Source organism: Dama dama, chromosome 23 (genome assembly GCF_033118175.1).
Source record: "Dama dama isolate Ldn47 chromosome 23, ASM3311817v1, whole genome shotgun sequence".
NCBI classification, from domain to species: domain Eukaryota; kingdom Metazoa; phylum Chordata; class Mammalia; order Artiodactyla; family Cervidae; genus Dama; species Dama dama.
In genome coordinates this window covers 20,949,154-20,972,766 of record NC_083703.1, presented here as the reverse complement: position 1 = coordinate 20,972,766, position 23,613 = coordinate 20,949,154, and the positions used below count along the sequence as shown (strand labels likewise).

General features: G+C 42.6%; 1 protein-coding gene and 1 non-coding gene across 5 annotated transcripts in view; both read right to left on the bottom strand.

Moving 5' to 3' along the window:
* NRP1 (neuropilin 1) overlaps window positions 1-23,613 on the bottom strand; it is a 145,393-nt gene that overhangs the window by 32,133 nt on the left and 89,647 nt on the right. For all 4 annotated transcript variants that reach the window (XM_061126162.1, XM_061126164.1, XM_061126163.1 and 1 more), the window contains exons 7-9: window positions 12,748-12,903; window positions 8,810-8,954; window positions 61-392 (exon numbers count right to left, since the gene is read on the bottom strand). In XM_061126162.1, coding sequence (XP_060982145.1) covers window positions 61-392; window positions 8,810-8,954; window positions 12,748-12,903 — 633 coding nt within the window. The remainder of the gene's footprint in view (window positions 1-60; window positions 393-8,809; window positions 8,955-12,747; window positions 12,904-23,613) is intronic.
* Window positions 15,802-15,874, bottom strand: TRNAW-CCA (transfer RNA tryptophan (anticodon CCA)). The gene has a single exon. It is a non-coding gene; the product is annotated as a tRNA-Trp (tRNA).

Genomic DNA, 23,613 nt, shown 5'->3' with positions numbered 1-23,613 from the left:
AGTCAAGGCCGCCAGGGAGCCCGCCACCCCTTCCCGGCGCCGCCCCCGCCCAGGGCTCACCTTGGCCTTGCGCTTGCTGTCATCCATGATCATCTTCCAGTCCGAGCCGTTGTTGCTGTACCCGATCTTGAATTTCCTCATGAACACCTTGTTCTCCCGGTGCTTGCCCCCCTGAATGATGACTCCCCGCACGATCTTCTCCTCAGCGAGGTCCACCTGCAGCCACTCGTTCACGTAGGGGTGGGGGGCGGGGGGCAGAGCCCAGCCCGAGCGGCTGGTCACCAGGCGGATGTTCTCGGGCATCCAGTTCCTGTCCCCTTGATTGGACGCTGTGATCTGGGAGTCGGAAATAAGTCCGGACACCATGCCCAGCATTCCAGAGCAAGGATAATCTAGGTGGGGAACGGAATAGACAAGCATAACATGATTTGAAGTCTCCATGCTTAGAGAACCCACCCTATTGAGTAAAAACATGGGCTGTTCCCATTCATGTACATTTGTAAATGCCTGGACCATCTGATATGAAACCAAAGCTCCCCCCCAACTCCTCTTTCTGCACTGCCCACTCTACACTCAACAGTCCAATTAAAAAATTTTCAGTAAGAACAGCATTTCTTCCTTTCTGAGTTCTTCCAAGTGTAAACTCAACGTATTGACAGTCCCTTTGGTATCCAGAAGTTATTCTTTTTTTTTTTTTTTTTTCAGAAGTTATTCTTAGATCAAGTACAGCCCATTAAGTGGCCGGAGGTTCTAGTTAAGGGAGGGCTGGAATTGTGGAAATCAGTAATTCCAATAGCAGCAAAGTTGCCAAGACAAAAGCAAAAAGATGATGAGGAGATGAAGAGAAACAAAGTACTTGAGGCAGCTTGAAGAGGTAGGAGGGTCCCTCCACCCCAGGATGGTGGGGGGAGCCTTTGAAATGAATGCTTATGGAGGGGGCCCATCTACCCCTGCCCGCCCCCCCGCCCCCCGGCAGTGTCCTCCCCACCCCCGTTTCTAACTGCACCAGAACTTTGCAGTATCCCAGCCTCACCTCAAATGTCCCAAGTCCAAACAAGAACAGTCCTTTCCACTCAACACTGAATCCCTTTATCCAACTCTTCACTTTAATGGGTAGAATCACCCATCAACTAGTTCCTGCCTAGTTATCTTTGTCTTTTTTGAGTTTCCATTTTCCATTCCTGTTCTGATACCAAATCCTGTCATATTTTCATTAAGAAAAAGTGTCCTCAATATGCCTTGCGACCGTCATTTCTTTTGGCATCATCTGGATCTAGGCACTCAGGCCGACAGGCTAAATGATCTCCAAACTACCCTCTCAAACCCCAGTTTTGAATCAACAACCCCATGTCACTTTTCATAACTTTGTTTTTGCAATGTTATTCCCATGCTCAAAAATCTTCCAGTGCTAAGGAAAATAAACCAAAGGACAGATATTGCATGACTCTCCTGAATGAGGTGCCTGGAAGAGTCAACTCCATAAAGACAGAAAGTACAATGGTGGTTGCCAGAAGCTGGGGGCAGGAGGGAATGAAGAGTTAGTGTTTCATGGGTACAGAGTTTCAGGGGTACACTTTGTTTGCAATAATGAAACGTTCTGAAGGTGGATTGTAGTGATGGCTGCACACCAATGTGACTCTTGAAGGCAATTAAATTGTAGATTTAAACATGGTTAGAATGGTAAGCTATGTTATGTATATTTGACCACAATAATAAGAGAAAGATCTTTGAAAAATCTCCCTGGCTTTCCATTATTTACAGTATGCTATAAAACAGTCTCTCTCTGGCTTTCAACACCCTCATTTTGGCTTCACCCTATTTATCTAATTTTATTTCCTATTACTGACAGGAATCTATTTTCTTCCCATATACTATAGAGATAACTCTCATCATTGCCTTTGTTCAAAATGTTCCTGCTGCTCCCTTATCCTCCTGTGGACGGAGGTAAGTTCTGCCCAAATATTCAAATCCAGCTTATGGCTGATCCTGCAAACTTCTCAAATGACTCTCGCCTTTATCCTGAACTCTCGTTTCTCAGAAATATGGCTACATGTACAGGAAGCAGCATAGAGCTTAGCATTAAGCTATTCTCTCCATGTTTTAAGATTGGGAATCATGTCCATAATCAGATTGTAAATTCCTCCAAGACCACAAACAGCATCATAGGTCTTGCTAAACTTCTACAGTAGACCAAGGAGCTTCTGAGCAGAAGGGGAGTATCAATCACTGATTAATTGATTGGTGGCTTCATAACAAAATGTTGAACACTTCAGTTATTCTCTTTTCAAAATTGTACATCTCCATCCAAGACATGCCAGGAAGAAGAACTTATTCTTCTTTTTAACAACCCCGTTCTGCATAAATCAAAATTCAGCTGAAAATGTAACCACTGTAAATGAGAGGCATGTGTCTAATGCAATTAAGCCTTCTCCGTGTTATCAGCTGACCCTTGAGAATGAATTAGACACTTTCTAATTCAGACATTTTCTAAATCAGATGCTTACCACCTACAGTTCTACAGTTCAGATCATGTCATATCTTTACTCAAAAAGTCAGTGCCTGCTCATCTAGGAATTATGCACCTACTTTCAACCTCGTGTGTCAGGTTTTTGGTACCATGGCCTTGCAAGCCCCTCCTCAATGAAGGAGAACTCCCTCACCTCTGTGGTAGTGATACTTGGAGGTTTCCTCTCTTTCTGTCCCCTCCACTAAAGAACTTCCCATCACTTTGCCCTTCCCACTATCTTAAAATTTTGACCTGTTTTCAAATTTTATGTTATATATTCAATTTTTCTGATCTCTCCAACTAGACGTGGTTTTTCCTTTTCTGGGACTCTTCCTAGCTCTCCACCTGCATGTCTCAGATATGTTGACCATATTCAGTTCCTTGGGTTGCTTGCTTGCTACCTGCCTCCCCGGATTTTAAGTTCTTTGAGGCTGTGAACCAAGTCATATTAAAAACTTTTCTATGAGTCCTTGTGCCCTGCTTTATCCGTGGTATTTGCTCCACAAATATTTGTTGAATGAATCAGCTTATTAACACAATAAAAGGCAGCTGCCATTCTCCCCAAGCACCCTTTCCTGTAATTCAGCCGCAGTATTTGCTTCAGGCTAGGGTCTGGAAACCAAGAATAAATTCAATGGGGATTATGAAAAGATTGACAAAAGCGATTTTACTGAGGGTCTATGAAATTATAGTGTTAAAAATAGAAGTCGCATTTTTGGTCACTGTGGTCACACCTGTCTGACTCAAAACTGACTTTTGTGAAGAAAATGTGTAGCTGGTAATCCGTACCAGATGTTACCCTTTGGAGAAAAACAAAATTAACTTGAATACTATAAGGAGAGAAGAAACTTTACCAGATGAATGTCCCTTCTCTAATGCAGAGCTGCGGGGGCACGATCCTTGCATCCACAAGCCTCCCGAGGCCAGCCTGCATTGGCCAACACAGCCGTCCTGCAGTCAGATGGCCTCATCCAAGTTCAAGGAAGAGGCACCCTGACTTGCCTTTGACTCAAAACCAGTGACTCACTTTTAGCCACTGTTGGGAGAAAGATTCCACTAACAATTCAAGGTTTGAAGGAGATCCTAGGTTCTAGCTCTGTTCATCCACAGCAGGCTGGTTCAGTGTGCCTTGGTTAAAGCCTGGCTCCATCTCACATCCTTTGGAAACACTGTTGCCAGATTCAGAGAACAAATAATCTAAAACAGCAACACCAGAAACCCAGGGTGCCAAACTAAATTCAAATTTCAAATGACAACAACTAATTTTTCAGTATGGTGGTGGTGGTTTAGCTGCTAAGTTGTGCCAGACTCTTGCCACCCCATGGACTGCAGCCTGCCAGGATCCTCTATCCATGAGATTTTCCAGGCAAGAATGCTGGAGTGGGTTGCCATTTCCTTCTCCAGGGGATCTTCCTGACCCAGGGATCGAACTCACATCTCCAGCATTGCAGGTGGATTCTTTATGGCTGAGCTTCCACCTGGAAGCCAGTTTGGCCCAAATACTGAATGGGGAACATACTTACACTAAAAAATTCTTTGTCATTTATCTGCATTAAATTGAACTGGACATTCTGCATTTCACTTGGCAACCTTGTTTAGAAAGCTTAAAACCAATCCTAGATGGGAGGGGGAAGTGAGTTCTGTGATGGGGAATTAGGTGGTTCTTTTCTTTTTGAATTGAAACACAATTGATGTATATTACATTGCCAACAAAGGTCCCTCTAGTCAAGGCTATGGTTTTTCTAGTGGTCATGTATGGATGTGAGAGTTGGACTGTGAAGAAAGCTGAGCACTGAAGAATTGATGCTTTTGAACTGTGGTGTTGGAGAAGACTCTTGAGAGTTCCTTGGACTGCAAGGAGATCCAACCAGTCCATCCTAAAGGAGATCAGTCCTGGGTGTTCATTGGAAGGACTGATGCTGAAGCTGAAACTCCAATACTTTGGCCACCTCATGCAAACAGTTGACTCATTGGAAAAGACCCTGATGCTGGGAGGGATTGGGGGCAGGAGTAGAAGGGGACGACAGAGGATGAGATGGCTGGGTGGCATCACTGACTCGATGGACATGAGTTTGAATGAACTTCGGGAGTTGGTGATGGACAGGGAGGCCTGGCGTGCTGCGATTCATGGGGTCGCAAAGAGTCGGACAAGACTGAGCGACTGAACTGAACTGAACTGAACATTAGTTTCAGGTATACTCCACAGTGAGTTGATATTTGCATATATTATGAGATGATTACCACTGTAAGTCTAGTAACCATCTGTTCCCATACGTTTTTACAATACTATTGACCATATTCCTTATCTAGTGCAGTACATCCCTGTGACCTTATCTGGAAGTTTGTACCACTTAATTCTCTTCACCTATTTCACACATCCCCACCTCCTTTCCCCTCTGGAAGTGGTTATCTTCACTGATATTATTTTACAATAAAATCTCTAAACTGAGATTTAATGGGAAAATAGAAATACTGGTAAATCAAATACTTAGTTAACTGGTTTTCAAGGAATGAGAAGACAATGAGTGCATTGGATGGGTGAATCTGAATAAGCATAATTTAATCTTCCCTGATGATTCAGAAGGTACCTATGGATGTTGGAGGGCTCAAGGTCATCCTTGCAAACTGCTCAACACAGGCACACACCGACCTGTGCAGAAGCTCCAGTTAGTTAATTTCTGGTAAACGAAAAAGCCCACATGGTCTGCAGCGTGTTCTCAGACAGCAAGGGCATCTTCACCAGTTTCTCTTCCAAAATGATGAAGCCTGCCTTGTCAAAATAATGCAAATGCTCCTCTGTCAATCACCTACAAAACAGGATGACTTGCTCCAATTCTGTTTTCGTTTTCTCTCTATATGGTGACCCATTGTTGTATACTCCAGTTATTCCAGGATTGCTATGTTTCTAGCAAATAATTTCTGAACAGAAAAATTGGGTTAGAACTTGCAAGCTTTGGAGACTTTCAAGTGATGTGTTCTCACGGTAACTTTTAATTCAATGTTTTTTTTTTTTAATCCAGATTGAGTTGGGGCTTGCCTACTCTAGAGGAGAGGGTCAAATTTTGCAATCCAGGCACTTGTTTGTAGGAAAACATGAATAAAGCTGCCATTCATTAATTTGCTCATTCACTCGTAAAAAAATTAAGTGTGTCCAGCATATTATGTTCCAGGCACACAGGACACAATGGAAAAGAAGACAAACATGACCGCTGCTTTCACGGAGCTTCCATACCCACAGGAACCCTGCAGTCTCGTGCTTTTCTATCAGTCTCCACTGAGGGGACCATGACCACTAAAAGATGAAAATTATCTCCTCTGGTAACACTGAGCAAACACTGATACCATTGTCTCATTAGAGGTTCTGTTTGCTGGGGCCCTGTTGCAGGTTCAACTGACTGAGCACCACACACTGTTTAATATAGCATGTACTGTTTAGTGAGCACTTACTCTAAGCCAAGTGTTATAAGCATCCTTTCACTTAATCTTATTACAGCTGAATTAAGTTAATCTCAGTGACCAGGAGATGGAGATCAGAGAGACCATGAGTCTTGTCCATGGTCACTCAATCACTAAGTGGACAGCCCAGAGTGAAGTGTGGATGTGTCTATACACCTTCTCTTTTTGTGACCATTGTTATGACAGGCTGGCCTCTCTAAAAACCTGCCTTGGTCAGTTATTTGGAGATTGTAGTTGTCTTATTAGAGAGAAAGTATCCAAAACGTATTAGGGGTCATGATTAAGAGAGTGGCAGTATATAATTTGAAAAAAAAAAAAAAAAAAAGCTACTTAAAATAATTGTAAAACAGAACAAATCAAATGTGAAAATATTAAAACATGGTATTTCAGATATCTGTGCTGTGCTAAGTCACTCAGTCATGTCTGACTTTTTGTGACCCCATGGACTGTAGCCCACCAGGCTCCTCTGTCCATGGGGATTCTCCAGGTAAGAGTACTGGAGTGAGTTGCCATGCCCTCCTCCAGGGCATCTTCCCAACCCAGGGATCAAACTCAGGTCTCCTGCACTGCAGGCAGATTCTTTAATGTCTGAATCAACAGGGAAGCCCATGAATACTGGAGTGGGTAACCTATCCATTCTCCATGGGATCGTTCTGACCCAGGAATCGAACTAGGGTCTCCTGCATTGCAGACAGATTCTTTGCCAGCTGAGCTACCAGGGAAGCCCTACAGACATCTATGTTTGCTTAAATAACTAGGCCATTTGACTATTTTTAAAAATCCAATAAATAGTTTCCCTTGTTTATAAATAAAGACTCATGGTCCTAGAATTATCTCTCAGGAAAATCCTTGTGAAAATGAGAAAGAGAAATTTAGGTTTAAACAAGTATTTTATTTAATTAAAAGGAGAGCCAGAAATTCAGAATTCACACTAAAGCGTTTATGAAGTTTACCTTTTTTTTGGGGGGGGGGTACAGTGACATGAGAATAGGTGGGAGGAACGGGACAGAAATTTCCACCCTGCTCTCAAATGGCCTTGTTTCTATGAATTCATAGGTAGTTGCTCACATTTGTAATGCCCTGAAAATGACCTAGAACCTTCTCTTCTGTATCTGCTGATCATGAATAAAGCCAAGGTTATATCTAACCCTACACTGCCCCTTTTCTCCCTCCAAACCTCTCTCCACCCAATGCCTGCCTCCAAGGCCTTGAACTTTTTAAATATTTAGATTCTAAAACAATAAACAAGTCTGTCTCTAGGATGGAAATAAATAAAATTTGGGGAAGAGATCAAATGTCAGTTTTTACTTTCCAAAATGGGCTGTACTGTAAACAAATGTAATTTTTTTTTTCTCCTTAGTTAGCTTTCTTCAAATTGCTTGTAATTTCATGGAAAATTTCCCAGGTGATCTATTTTCCCTTCAGAAGTCAGTACTTTCCTTCTCTAAAAATAATTGTACTAAAGAGGATAAAAATAAAAACAATAGTGTTGGCGTTCATGGAATGAAAAATTAAATGCTCTCAATATGTATACTAACATCACATGAAAGATATTTGACAGACTTTAAAGGTTGTTCACTTTTAATTACTTTGTAGTGAATCAGTTACTGATTCTGTTTTTGAAGTTTTGCATTCTATGGAGGTTACGTTGTACTTTTTTTAATGAAAAATTTGTAGTTTACTTACTTACATGGAAAGGTATTTGAAATGTGACTGCTAGTTATTTCAGAAGACAGAGTGGATGTACAGGATGAGAAAGAGCAGTACCGGTTGCCATAGAAATGCAGTGAGACTAACTGGATCCTTCTTTTACTTCCCGGTCCATCCTGACCTGCCTACCTTTTTATCTACTTAATCGCCCAGTACCTCATCTTCACCTCTCAAGTGGATATAATCCACCTACTTTTTTCCAAATTTAAAAGAGACTCTTAAAGTCCTATTAATGTCAGAAGAAACAAACTCAAAAATAAGAAATATTGACAAATCGATTTCTAATATTGATGTTAGTACATGCATTCAATGAAAGATAGACATGTATTGAGCCAAAACCTAAGAGAAAGTTGTCAGGGCAGTTAGTGAGTGAAAGGAGAATAAATTAACTCCATAAATTAATCTCCTCCTGAACTGTTGCTAATGAGGTCACCTCTAGGCTTCAAGATTAAAAAGACAGGTATCCACTACCATGTGTAAAACAGGTAGCTAGTGGGAAGCTGCCGTAAGTACAGGGAGGTCAGCTCAGTGCTCTGTGATGGCCTACAGGTGGGATGTGGGTAGGTGAGATGGAGGGTCAGGTGGGAGGGGATATATGTATACACATACCTGATTAACTTTCTTGTAGCAGAAACTAATACAACAATGTAAAGCAATTATACTCCAATAAAAAAAGGCAAAGCAGGTGAAGAACATTTCAAGCAACGGTTATTTGTTGTAAACCTACTAAGTAGCTGTCAGTATGGAGTAACCAGGAGATGGAGGATGAAAGAGAAGGTTATTTGTCTTCCTGGAACCTGCCTAATGGAAAGACACCACTTGTAAATACCTACCCACATGCTAACCTGTGTAAGTGCTTCATATTCATGAGCTAATTCATTATCACAACCCTGAGTGGTGTACACCATGATGCCTGTTTTCCAGGTGAGATAACTAAGGCTTTGAAAGGTAGTAAGCTGCCCTAAGAAATAAGATGGTGAGTAAGTAGTACAGGTAGGATCTGAACTCACTTTTGTCTAAATCCAAAGCATATGCTCTTAATGATCAAATGGAAATGACCCACCCCATTTATATCAAATTACTCTCCCTATATTTAAAAGTTGACATGGATAAAAACCAGGAGATCTTCCATCTTACCTGTTATCTTGCAGCCATAGACTTCAAATCTCATAGAGATGCCAGTTTCCCAGGTCACAGGTTTGATTCGGACAAATCGAGTGATCAGGGGTTTGGGAAAAACTCCAATCACAACATCTGTGGGGTTGGTGTTTCCCTGAAAGATCTAGATGGAAAAAGAAAGGGCTCTTTAATAACAGACATTTCAGATTAAAAACAAATGCAAAATTTTGTTTTCACAAGTGCTTGTCAAATTGTTTACAGTCTCTTCATTATTTACCATGGTTGAGGTGGTGTTAATAACTTGTCAAGTTATTTTTCCAAATGATGGTAATCAGAAAGAACCATGTTTAGGAAACCATGTCTAAGATAGAATGTCCTAATCATCTATTCAGTTTTCCAAGAGGACTTTTGTCTTTTATTTCCTAAGTTGTGTCCAACTCTTTGCAACCCCATGGACTATAGCCCACCAGGTTCCTCTGTTTATTGGGATTTCCCAGGCAAGAATACTGGAATGGATAGCCATTTCCTTCTCCAGGGGATCTTCCTGACTCAGGGATCGAACCCACATCTCCTGCATTGCAGGTGGATTCTTTACTGCTGAGCCACCAGGGAAACCATATAGAACGTTGTCCTAATCTATTCAATTTTCTGAGAGGATGGAGCCTCTGAAAGTATTATTATAAGGATAGCATTTGTTAAAGAATACGTGCAATTATCTAAAAAAGTGGGAAAATGATTAACTTTTTTTTTTTTTTTGGAAAATGATTAACATTATCAGAAGTTACAGAATATGGTGGACATTTCATGGGAACTTTCACTGTTTTACTTTCCCAGGAATTTCCCAAAGGAGTGCTTTTTGAGTTCAATGTAGGATCTGGCTATTTGAAAATTCTAGGTTATGTTCGGCCCTAGGTCAAGGAGCTTCCTCCCTTTGAACTCCATTTCTTGATGGAAGATCTTATCCTGACGTTAATGAATGATTCTAATTTTTTTGGGGGGGGAGGGGGATTGTTGGTAAAATTATGTGTTGGTGGTCAAGATCAAAACTGAGTTATACATAATATGCAATGGAGAATCAGTTTTCCCAGGGCTTCTGTTTCTCTAAAAATGAGTCATTTTCTTCTAAAAAAGATGAGGCATGTAGCTGCAGTGTAATGAGTGCCAGTCACGAACTGGTTTCCCACAAGCATCCGTGGGGGCCGCTAGGCCTGGGCACAATGCCATGCAGTGTCCTCTGGCGACATCTCTGAGGAGCGGGGGCTGTCTGCCACGTGGAACCCTCTGCCACTCGACCTGTCTCAGGTGGGACTGAAAGCCTCCTTGTCCCTGGATTTTACCCCAGCTCACAGTAGAGACAGCTGTGTAAAAAGTACGGTGTCTCAGACACAGGCCTTGTGTAACTAGCGCACCACAGGGGCCATCAGAGGCATAGAGATTCCCTGGTGAGTCTGCGGAGGAGGACCACCATTCCCTGGGAGAAGGAGCTTATGGGTCGGGCTGAAGTTCTTACTGCTTTTAGCCTAAGAGCCCTGCTCCATGGGAGGCGGTCAAACGTTTTACTGAGTCGGATGTTAGCCTGATCCCTCTCTGGAGACGATGTAGTGTTGGAATTTATCCCAGCCTCTGATGGCCTTTATCTATTTACTTTTTTAAACGAGTATTTATTTACTTGTTCCTTTTGGCTGTGCTGGGTCTTTGTTGCTGCTCGGGCTTTTCTCTAGTTGCATGCAGGCTACTCCTTGCGCCGGCTTCTCCTGCTTTGGAGCGCCGGCTCTGCGGCCCGCGGGCGGTAGTAACTGCAGTGTGCGCGCAGCAGTGGTGATGCCTGGGCTTAGTTGCTCCGTGGCATGTGGGATCTTAGTTCCCCGATCAGGGACTGAACCCATGTCCCCTGCATCGGAAGGTGGATTCTTAACCACTGGACCACCAGGTTATGGTCCACCTGTGATGGCCTTCAGATTTCTGTCCTACTTCAGCAAATCTCTCTGGGCAACAATCTGTGTGAATGCATTTTTTTGTGTGTCCTGATGAATAGTGGGGACCTGCCTGAAGGGGCAGAGTTTCCCAAGCCAGTGTTTTAAGGGCCAGGGGGGTCCACTTCAGGGAGCGACCACAGGCTGGCTCACCCTGAGGACATTTTATGTTTCCTGAAAACCAGGTGAGAACACTCACACCACGAACAGGAAAAGGCTGCTGGATCTGGTGGTCAAAGGCCACTGTTGCTGAGCTACATATGGCCAGCTCTCCCCAAGGAAAGGAGGGGAAGGGGCATGCCAGAAGACCCCAAAGTACAGAGCAAGGCAACAAGAGCTGGACTCCGGGTGGTGGGGATTTCATTCAGGTTCAGTGAAAGGGCTCAGACACACACCCGGTCTTTCCTGACCTTTAATTCTTTCTGCCTCTTACTCTGGAAGCCCCTCTGTGTGTCAAGATGACAACGATTGTGAGCTGTGTCCCCGTCAGACGCCCCCACGGCCCCAGCATGCTCTCCACACCCACATGTGGACAAGTGTGGGCCACGGCTGAGGAGGGGTCTTGGGTAAGGAACGCTCACTGACGGCCTGAAAGCTGAGTCAGCCCTCCCCACTCTCTCCGGGTTCTTCTGTTTGTTGGTGTGTCCTTGGCATTAGTGTTTTTTCATTTGTTTGAAACTAGAGCAGGCCTTCAAAAAAATGACTCCAAAAACAAAAACAAGCCGTGACACTCAGGGTCAGCATTTACTCAGTGGATCTGCACCAATAGTGACTGTGAGGGATTTTTTTCCCAAGATGGAGGATCCGCTCCATGTCGTCTAGGGCAGGACAGTGGCCTTGAGCTGGCCGGTCCACAGAACCTTCCTCCCACAGATGGCTGCACCTCTATGGCTGCGGCCTTCCTGCCTGCCCTAACTGAGAGTGGCAGCTTTGCAGCTAATCAAAGGGTAGTTTTTTCTTTCTTTCTTTTTCTCGGGCATGTGGGATCTTATTTCCCCAACCAGGGATAGAACCTGTGCCCTCTGCATTGGAAGCTCAGAGTCTTAACCACTGGACCACCAGGGAAGTCCCTCAAAGGGTATTAATAGCCCTCTCACTTCACACCAAGGAGGGCTTTCTCAGTTCCAGACCCAGATGGAGACATTTAAGCCCATACATGCTCCAAAGAGAGACAAGGACATGTTAATTGGTCTCTTCTGGAACCCAGAATTCGAAATTACCTGGATCTTTGCTACCATTCTCATCAATTCTGCATGTTTCGCTCAGCCTCCAGGGCAAGCTTTTAATTTTGGGAAAATGGCAAGCACGAGCTCTCAGTAATCTCTTGATTAGTAATTCAGAGCAAGCATAACTTCAAATAAACAGCAGGCTGAGAAAAACATCTCAGCTCCAAATAATTCAGGACAGAGCACCCGGGGGACAGGGCACAGTGTGGCCTCCTCAACAAAAAGCAGTGAGGAGGTGGCATGTGGTTCGTGGGATCTGAGAGAACACCTTCAGTTCTGTTCATTTGCACAGAAGCAGCCAAACACACTTGTAAATTAGTTTGTGAGGCGCAGAGGGTAGATGAAAAGGAGTCTTCTAAAACCAGCCCATTACAGAGAGGAAGAAAGAATTAATCTATGAAAGAGAATGAAGAAACACAGGGAGAAAGACAAAACAGAACAACTCCAAGGGTTCTAAGGGGACGGTGTTTATCCTATGCATACTCCATGTCCCCATGGGAGGTTTAAAGCAATTCTTAAGACTGACTTAATTTGGCTGGTATTGACTTTTCTTGGAAACATCCGTATAATTTCCTTTTGGCTTCTGGATCTGGGAACATGAGACCCCTTGGTCAGATTTAAACTTCTAATTGCACTTTTCATTTTAAATCAATTCAAAAATAAGCCAGGCCAGACAGCAAGCTCCCAAACAAACAAGTAAAAATTGATCATTCATTTCAAAGACTGAATTAGTGGAAGAGGAAGCAGGCAAACTTACAACAGGTTTATTTCCTTCTTTAATGGTGATCCAGTCTTCCCCGTTGGAGCTAATGTCTATTCTGTAAGTTTTGACGTAGTATTTCTTCCTGGTTTCCTTTGAAATGGCTCCCTGTGTCCCGACAGCAGTGACAAAGCGCAGAAGGCCCAGGTCTACCTACAAGACAATACAAACCTGATCAGTTGCCCATCCTGACACCTCTGTAACGTGAAGCATCTTTTCCTGTGGGCACCACGATGTAGTCTTCCTCCACCTGGGGTCAATAGACTCTAGTTCCATCAGTATCAACAGCCCCAAGAAAGTTTTCAATATGGTAAGACAGTAGCTGCCCTAGCTGGCAACCGCCAGGAAGAGAACTTTCTCATCCTTGCAACCAGCAACCAAGATTGCTTGATCCTTGGAACAAAAGAGAAAACCAGGCCCAATATCATATTAGTGTATTTTCTAAGAGATTAATGATACTTTCTAAATAGCACATTAATAAATGTCCTTTTACAAACAGAAAACCAAGACAAACAAGATAAGCTTCCCTCCTGGTTATGGAGAAGCCTGGACCAGAACTTGAGTCTAACATGATCCCGTTTCCCATTGCTCTGCATCAGCTGCCCTCCTTCTAAATAGCATGTGGACTAGAACCATCCTGACTCTGAAAACCCTTGTGCGTCCTGTGCCTTGGGAAATGGGCCATAGATTTGTAATCTGGAATGGCCAGATTGTATTTCTGTATAATACAGAGATTTAAAGAAACGAAGCACAAATATTTGGCAAAATATTTTATAATATGTTCACAAAAAGTAACTGCATGTTATGACTGATTAACACCAACAAGATATTTCAACAGTATATTCAGTAGTAAGAGGTTTATCCCCTGAAAATGGTGACAAAAACAAAAACAACCCCCCAAACCCTAAACCCACCCTGTCCCCCAACTGCAGCTTCGGTATCCTGCTTTCCAGTTGCTACATACAACCCAATTCTCAGCAAACAATATTTCAATTAACCCTCCACTGCCCATGGGCCATAAACACCTAAAAATTTCCATTTTATGTACAACCTGTCTCCTGAAGAACGGCTATTGTCTTCCCCGAATTGCTTTTTCCTGAAGGCCCTTGGAGCAGTTAAATCAACAAGTTGCCAATTCCTTCAAAACTGAACCAAGACCAAAAACAGCAACAGCCCCTCCACAGAGAAGCCAACTTGAACACACACAATTCAACAATAGGAGATTTCATCTAAAAAGGAAGGGGATACTATTTAGTGTAAAACAATCTTTATTTCATTATCCTGACTTTAAAGATGTAAAGTCCAGATTTGAAATGCTTTCACCAGGTTTGAAAGAAAAAAGGAACAAGCCTTTAACAGAAATACATATTTTAAGATGATAATGGTAGATATGGTCTAAATCTTAATTTAACAAATAAGTACTTCAACATATTTTTATTAAGTGCCTGTACTTGCTAACTGAAATTTGTGTTTTTTTTTCAAAAGTAAACTCTAATACTTTGTATGAATTTGTGTACCCATTTCAAAAAAGGGAGGCAGCCCCCGTTTACCAGATTTAGCCAATAAAAATACAAGATATTCAGTGAAATCTGAATTTCAGATGAACAGTAAATGTTTTAAAAATAAATACAGCCCATGCAGCACTTGGGATATTCTAACAACAGGTTCATTGCTTACTTGAAGTTCAAATTTTACTGGGTGTTCTTTTCTGGATGGGATCTGGCAACCCTAAATCTAACTCTGTTCTGAACAAATAATCAGATGATCTTAGGTTGCTGCAAAAACTGATTTCTTAATGCTGCAACTTGAAAGTTAATGGCTACTCTAGACATGGCTGCACTGAACAATTTCAACTGTTTTCAAATGCTCTCAGAACACTTAGGGCTTTACTAACTGCCCACTGAGTCATGCCCTCATGCCCAATACACAGTCCACTTCAACCTGAAGAGCCCTTAAAACCTTGACTTTCAAGGGACCACAAAGCAGAGCTGTGCAAATAAACTGTCAAACCTACAGACGGCTCTTCGGTTTGGAAATGATTAACTTCCTGAGAGTGCATATGCAGCTTAGACTGATTAGAAAGAGTTCTAGAACTTCATGCTCTGGTTGTCCTTTTCCTATTTTAAAAATTTTGTTCTTAGGATAAGATAAGAAGTTAACTGGTGGTCAACTAGAAGAATCCTAGCACTAGAAACAACCGACTTTAAAGGAAGGATCTATTGACTGGAATTAACCGGATGCCCAACGCAAGAAAAGTCCAAAGTCCCAAATCGAAAGGCCACAAAGCATGTGCACAAATCACTCATAAAGAAGAAAAGATATTTTCTTTTTTTAACAGCAATGAAATGCATTCACAACCTCCCCTTGTAATTGCATGAGGTTTCCTGCTATGCTTTCAAACTCTGAAGATTCTCTTACTTGCTGCACTGGGATACTTGAAGTTTCATTTCATTTTTCTAATATTACTGCCACTGGGTTTAGCAAGGATGAATGACAACCAAATAATTATAGCTGGGACTTGAACCATTGCAATTAAAACTGAATGGTATCCAGAACTCTTAACAAGACACAGCCGAGTACTGGAAATTCTCACTTGCAACACCATGAGCTTCTCTTAAATCCTTTTTCCCTGGGGACCTTTGTGGAATGCCCTAAAAGCGACTGTCAGTGCCTGAGAGACTTTGGCAGGAGATAGATAACTATCAGCCTCAGAAGCACCAGTGCTCACTCTGCAGGTATCTGTAGGGAGACCCAGCAGGACTTACTGGGTATTTACACCTTTCTCAGGGTTGAAGCCATCTTTGCTAATCATGACGTTGCTTTGATGTACCTTTTTATATTTTATGGGCTTCCCTAGTGGCTCAAAGGGTAAAGCGTCTGCATGCAATGCGGAAGACCTGGGTTCAATCCCAAGGTAGGAAAGTTCCCCTGAGAAGGAAATGGCAACCCACTGCAGTACTCAGGGTTGAAGCCATCTCTGCTAATCATGACGTTGCTGTGATCTACCTTTTTATTTTTTATGGCTGTGCTGCACAGCATGTGTAATGGTAGTTCCCTGACCAGGGATTGAACCTGCACCCTCTGCATTGGAAGCATGGCGTCTTAACCATTAGACCACCAGGGAAGTCTGAGGCTTACCTTTTTAGTCTCACCTGTTACATCCACCTCCCTTCAATGTATCTTCCAGCCACATCAAGTATTTATTCTTCCTAAAAGATATGCCTTTTCTGTCTTTGCACCTTCACATATAAAGTTTTCTTGACCTAAAAGGACATTTCCTCTTTTCTTTGACCACACATGATTGTTTCCTTTTTTTGGCCTGGTGGGTAGAATAAGTCATTTCTAACCCCAGGATGTTTAGTGCAAAGCTCAGTTCTCCACCTCTCAAGTCAATATATTGTGTTTTTTCTATACTTGCATCCAGACCTTTAAGATTTCTTTTAAGGAGTATCTGTTTTTCTATCTAGAAAAGTGATAGATGTCTATTAAAAATTCCTAAGATACAGAAGAGACTAACGAATAAATTGCAATCTCCATAAGACCACCAATAGGAAATAACCACTGAAAGTAGTCTTCCAGAGTTTTTTTTTTTTTTCCTTATGCAAGATATGTGACTGTTGTGTATATGTTTTGTTATTACTGGGTTGGTCAAAACGTTCGTTCAGGTTTTTAATCTGAAAAAACTTTTTGGTCATTCCAATACAACGTCATACTACCTCTATGTTTGATAACCTGCTTTTTGTTTAGTTTTAGGGATATATTTACATGGCAAAAATATTTTTCTATACCATCAGTTTCAGGGGCTTCATGGTATTCCAGAGCCTGGTTGTAGCATCATCTGTTTAATCAGTATGCTGCCTGTGAACATTTCTACTCCCCTTGATTGATATTTATCCAGTGAACACTTAGTATCAACTTTCTACTAAGTTCTGTATTAAGTGATGAAGATACAAAGAGAAGCAAGAATGGGAGACACAAACAAGATCACAGGAGGGGCCAGTGCATGGAGGAAGGGAGCTAGGGAGTTGGAGACATCTCACAGTTGACTTCCTTTCCATGTCTAAGACACCTATTGAAGGATGAATGGTAGGAACTTACAAGTGGACAAAAATGGGAGAGAATGTTCTAGAGAAAAGGAGGAATGGGAAGGGCAGAGGCAAGGGGAAGGAAATGAATGAATGAAATAACATCACTAAACAACCTACCATGTTTCTTTCTCATCCTTATAGATATTATTTGTCAAGAAATGGATTGATCTCTAAAGAGATTTGTTCTCTGCTCATTTGGAAGCCAAAATAAGCAGTTGTCATGAACACTACTCAAAATCTGGCCATCCTCTTGGTGCATTAGCTGTTTGAATTCTGATGAACTTGCCCCAACCTCACAGTCTAACAGACAGGATTGGCGACCCAAGACAGGCAGCTGAAAAGACAAAGACACAACCCCCAGAAGTTCTATACAACGGCAACCCTTTGTGTTTTGGAGGGTTCATCGTCTAAACAATATTTCCTTTCTTTCCGTAAAAATTTAGACACACAATAACCATAATTAACCTGCTTTCCCTAAATCCAATCAGTCCTGTTCCCATCACCGTTTTCTTATTTTAAAAGAATGCCATTGTCTCACAGCTGCTTTATTTTTAATTGGAAGATGGGTGTGATTTCACATCTGAGTTTGGTGTACTTCTGTTTAACATGAAGGGTGATGTTGAGGGGATGTGATGATGGGGGGGCGTGTAGCAAGAGCTGCACATCAAATGCCTTCACTAGAATCGTGGAAAGTCTCACTCCGTGTGTGTGCGACAAACATAAACATCTGGTATTTATCTGCTGGCCTGTAGGCAATTTGACAGAAGTTTCCCAAACTCCTTTGGAGTTCCAGTGGCCACTCTCTGAGTTAGCTTATCACCGTTAGCAGAAGGGACCCAGTATGACATCCTGTTTCCAATATAAATATAAAAGTCTAACACTGCTGGGAGAATGTCTACACCCACATCTTCTTTTCACTGTGCTCCCCACACAGAGAGAAGACACAGCTAGACACAGTGGAGGAAAGCCCCGCCCACCCTTTTATTCTGGGTGGGGAGAAGTGAACTAGTAAAAGAAAACAGCCATCCTCATCCCCTTCCGGGCGCGGGGGATGTTGTCCTACAGCTCCTGTGGATGAACTCCCCACCCTAACACCCTCTTCCTTGTAAGATGTCTGCAGGTATTAACCCACATGCACTTTATGGCCATAGCATTGTCTTAGTAATGACAGGAAACACATTCCCCAGATAAAAAGAAGTCAGGAGAGAGACACATTTTACTGGGAATCACTTGAGGACAGAGGGCACGTTTTTAGCATCATGCAGTAAATCATCGTGCAAACCTCTGCAAACCGCTGGTCAAACACCAGCATGCAGCCTCCCAGCCATGCAACAAATATCGTTGCTTCCTACAATAATACATAACCGGCTACGGGTAACATCAGAATGTGGAAAGCCTCATTTCTAAAATGAAAATCTGTCTTGCTCAATAAAATACTGTCCCTTGCGCAAGCATTGGCAAGGGAGTGTTTCCCGGTGTTTAACATTCCCAAGACAGGTCGGTACGAGAGCCTGAAAAAATAAAGGACAAAGAATGGAAGTCTGATTAAAAACAGGAAAAATACTTTTTTTGATGGGGGGAGGTGGAGTGTGTTGAGTTCTTTTTAGAGCATCTCCAATGACTCAAAGAGCTGTTTAATTCATCACTAGACACTACAAACTAAAGAAAATATTTTTAAGCAATTGTCTCATTTCCTTAGATAACACACATGCTTTCTGATAATGCCTGAGCATCTGAACATGGATGCTGTTTCAGGATCTTGGAGCTTAATTCACAGCACCTTGACTTGGACCGTGGGCTTTTTACAGTTATGAATAGGAATACAATCGTTTTACACTTGGTGACACGAGTCTCTCTTTATGCATTTTTTCATGATTACCGTGTTACATAGGGGAAAAAACCACTAGTGACTAAAATTACCATTATTAATGGAAAATTTATAGGGCAACTCCTATGTGTCAGGCATCTTTGTCCTCCGTCCTCAGTTGCTTCAGTCACGTTCGACTCTTTTCGACCCCATGGACTGCAGCCTGCCAGGCTCTTCTGTCCATGGGATTCTCCAGGCAAGAGTACTGCAGTGGGTTGCCATGCCCTCCTTCAGGGGATCTTCCCAACCCAGTGATCGAACCCAGGCCTCCTGCGTCTTCTGCATAGCAGGCAGTTTCTTTACCCCTGAGCCACTGGGGAAGCCCGTCAGGCATCTTATTAAGGGTTAAACTTACATACAGTATCTCTTCAGCTCTCAACAGTCATACAAGGAAAAGGTCTTGTGGACAAAGAAACTGAGAAACAAAGTATATGAGCTCCTTGTTCAGAGTCACACACATGTTAGAGACTGATCCAGATAAATTTCTCACTCCCGATCAGATTGGTGGCCCAGGTACTTGCCAGTCACCTCCACACCCATGCTCTCCCTCAGTTCCTACCTCCAAAACCACAATTATCAAAAGGTAATTTAGAATTTCTTAGTAAACAAAAATTAAATCTTGTAGTTAATCTTTCTGAAAATTCAATATTTTGCATAATTATGGAGAATCTAAAACCATTTATGATTACTTAGACTCCATCGAACGTTTACCTTGACTGCTGGAAAGCAAAATTTTGCAAATGATTCACTTGTGCTATTGAAAAACAAGACGGTGGTGATGGATCATTTTTAGCAAAAGATAATGAGAAAACATTTTAAAATTCTGGCAAGGAATACAAATATCCAAGAGCAAGAAAAGTGCAATGCAGGAAGAACCTCACCGATTTTCTCTTCTCATCTTAATTGCTTGAATGAATTTTTTTTTCCAGAAAGGAAAGCATTTGCTGGGTGGAAACAAACTACCGGTTGCAACAAAACCAGTGTTGGTAGGAAAACAATCCCGAGTGAGTGGATAGATGAATTTTCCTCTCCAAAGGCTTGAGTCAACCAGCTAGAAAAACACTAGATAAGGCTGCATGGCTCAGATGCAGCCTAAAGGCTGGCTTCCCTGATACTACTGTGCATACTGCAAGAATAACAAGGGAAGGGCCAGAGAAATGAAGTCCCCAAACAAGGGCTCACCTCCATCTCCTTTGGCTGATAAAAGAGACCATGCTGGTGGGTGCTCCACTGCCTCTGTACGCTGGCATATCCTTTCATTCTCACATTTTTTTTTTTTTTCGGCAGAAACCAGAAGCAATGAATTAAAAAAAGAAATATTTGGGGGGGACTTCCCTGGCAGTCCAGTGGTTAAGACACTATTCTTCCAATGTAGGGGGCATGGGTGCAATCCCTGGACAGGGAACTAAGATCTTACATGCCATGTGACGCAGCCAAAACACAGGAAAAAAAAAAACATGAAAAAGAAAATTTGAATTCTGATATGTACTTGGAACTGGAGCTCCATCTGGTTCTGCTTGGAGAGTAAGAGCTGCCGTAGCTGTTAGAACTGCCAAGGGGCATGGTAGGAGGAAAGGAAAGGGACTCGGTATGACAGGTTAATACTCCAGGGTCCCCACTAGACACATTTCCAGAACCCAGCTGCTCAAATCACTCCCACATGGAAACCACGAAGGTGGAGTGTGAACAGGAGGATGCTGCTCTGGGAGGGGACAGCCAGGCGGGTCCATATCTCCTCAGAGTGTCAGATACAGCATTTCAAAGATCTTGAGGCGAGCAGGGCACAGGACTATGAAAGCCATGCCTGAACATGCTCAGCTTCACGGATGACACATACTTAAGACAAATATGGGAGGTGTGTGTCTTCACACACTCCTTGCAAAATCTGAGGGTTCTTTTCCCCTTTCTATACTTTCTTGAACAGACATAATTGTGTTCAGAAAAATCAGACAAGTCTTCCATTAGAATTCCTGTTACCCACTAAGTCTGCAAAATCTGGAGGTCAGGAGGCAGTATATTTTGATAATAAAGGAGGAGAGAATGAGATTGTATGAACTCATTGTTCCTATAGATCTTAGGATGCAAGCATCAAAGACAACTAGAAACTGCTATGCAGAGTTAAGGAGAAAGACTGATTGAATGCCTAGACTTTGGGAAAGATGGTTTTATACTTTTTAGACAAACACCAACCCGAGAACTCTGTTTCTCCTTAAAGTGAAGAAGATTCCTTACTGCAGCACCATGTTCACTTTCAGATGGGGACCTCAGAAACTTTTAGTAGCTTGGTCAAGAAGACGACTCTTAAATTGTGCCCTCTTCTAGCTTAGATACTTAGGAGTTGCTGCTGGACGGTAAAAGATTCAAGGGCTTAATGTTTTTAATTAACATTTTTTGAGTGCTTATTTGTAAGTTACATTAAACGGAAACCCTGAGCCTAATCCTTTGATCTGGAAAGAGGATAAGCACTCAGAGAGAAACAAATGTAATCCCTAGAAACTTGGTTAAGAATTTAACCTACAAACGTACAGCAAAAACTGCTTAACAGAAATGTCTTAAGAAAGAAAACTAAGTATGCTGCTGTTCAAAAGAAGATGCCACCATCCTCAAATATGTATAAACATGATGCACATGTAGCCAAATGTTTCATAAGACTCATATCATGGGCTCTTGCTAGAAGGTTCACTCAGCAAAGATTTGGCAAGCATTTCCTACAGGGAGGAACAGGCTGGCTTAGGCTCTCCTGCTATAACTTTTGGCTTTCTCCATCAATTGTTAATTGTAATCCTCATGAAAACTAGGAAAGCATTCTCCTAGTAGATGGCTTAATGGGGAGGAATCACTTGGGCTCGGTAGGCAAGAGCAAATGGATGGGTCAAGTGGAATGGATTCAGTTGACTGCATCCATCGACGTCTTGTGAGACCAAGCAGACAGTGAACAGATCTCTGGACTCTGACATCTGTCTCGGCCAAAACAAAGAGGGTGCGGTAATGGAGGAATGGATAAAGGGGGGTCCGGACGACAACCGCTTTAAAACCTAATAGCAGAATCTATGACCACAGCACATAACTTCAGTAGGACTGTATTATGCAGACAAAGCATTTATTATTGTTTTTTTTAATTATTAAAAACATTTTGGGCAAACTATAAATGGATATATGGAGCCAGGGTGCATGTCCTTACGGATGTGTCTTAAAGCCCAATGATGGTGCTTCACACATCGTAGATGATTAAATTGAGAGTGTGGAATTAAAGTAAACCTAAGGACACCAAGGGTCCAGATAAAAGCATTTAATCCACTAAATCCAACGGATATTTATGGTATGCCAGGCTTGGGAAGCAAGCAGGCCTGCACAGAAAAAAACGACAAAACTGAAAATAAAAACTGCCACCGTGACCACAGATGAGTCATCGTGAGGGTCAGAAAATGGTTATGGACACAAGGGGAAAGTTCAGGCTTTATGGAAAAGAGGTCATCTGAATCATTCAAACTGGACTTCACAGGATAGGATAAGATTTTGGCCGGAAGGGGCCAGGGTTGATGAGCTAAAAGCAGAAGGCACAGGAAAAAAAATCCACCCAACTGCCTACATTTTAAAATATCTGATATGATGAACATTTTCCTCCTGTCTAGTATCTCTTGGTGAAAGTCCTTTAGAGAGCAGAGCAAAGTGTCCTCCCCATCCCCAACCTCCAACACACACCCTCCTCGTAGAGGCCTTCATGGAATCCAGGCATGCCCACCAGCAAGCGCTGGGTTGGTAACAGACATACCATGCAATCTTGTTTGTAATTAAATTTTCAGCTCATGACCATGCTCTGCACTGCTGAGATAATTCTGCTAAAATGTTGCTTTCACTACCTCTGGGAATCCAGGCATTCCTGGGAATAAGACCTAACCCTCAGCCCGCATGAGTCAGACCCTTCTCTCCTAAACCTCTCGGCACACTGTCCAGCCTTCCCCTCTGTTTATATCTGCATTTGACAGAAAACACCTCAATGAAATGGCATCAAAACTGCGTGACGTTTTCTGCAGGGATCCACACTGCTGTCAAAATGACACCGTTGTTCCTCAAACCAAAAGGGCCAGGAGTTGAGATCCTGAGCTTACGGTGGTGGGTATTTCTGTGTCTCACGTCCCCTGAGCTGTGGAGGGAAGTTGGCGGCTGGAGTTTCTTCTTTTATCACACAAGTAAGTGCTAGGTACTTTGATGCAAGAGACTGAAGGTTACCAAATTCCTGCCCTCTTGTCAGCGTCAGCGAGGGAAAAGTCAAGTAAACAAGAACTCTCTCTAAGAGAGAATCGGTCGCATTAAATATCCTCAGTGAATGCTCGGGCTACAGGGAAAATATTTGGGTAATACAGGCAACACGTGGTGGCAAAAAGGCACAGGCACCCAGGAGAACCTCTGTGGTTCTGACTGTAAGGAGTGACCTGGACAATGTTAAGCAAGCTAATCAGTCATTCCAAGCTGTGGTCTCCTCCTCCCTCCAACAAAAATACTAATGCATAGCCCATTTAGTTATTTTTCCTGGTTATTATAAGAGTCATAGTGATGCATTGCTATCCACGTTAACCATAAGAATGTGACCCTAATATTTTTTTTCCTTAGTCATTTGAGTAATTGGAGTGTGTGCGTGTGTATGTATGTGTGTGTGTGTGTGTGTGTGTGGTTTTGCCTGAAGTAGCTAGGTGGGCTTCCCAGATGTTGCAGTGGTAGAGAATCTGCCTGCCAATGCAGGAGATGCAAGAGACACGAGTTCGATCCCTGGGTTGGGAAGATACCCTGGAGCGGGGCATGGCAACCCACTCCATTTTTCTTGCCTGGAGAATCCCCATGGACAGAGGAGCCTAGTGGGCTACAGTCCACGGGGGCTATAGTCCGTGGGGTTGCAAAGAGTTGGACCCA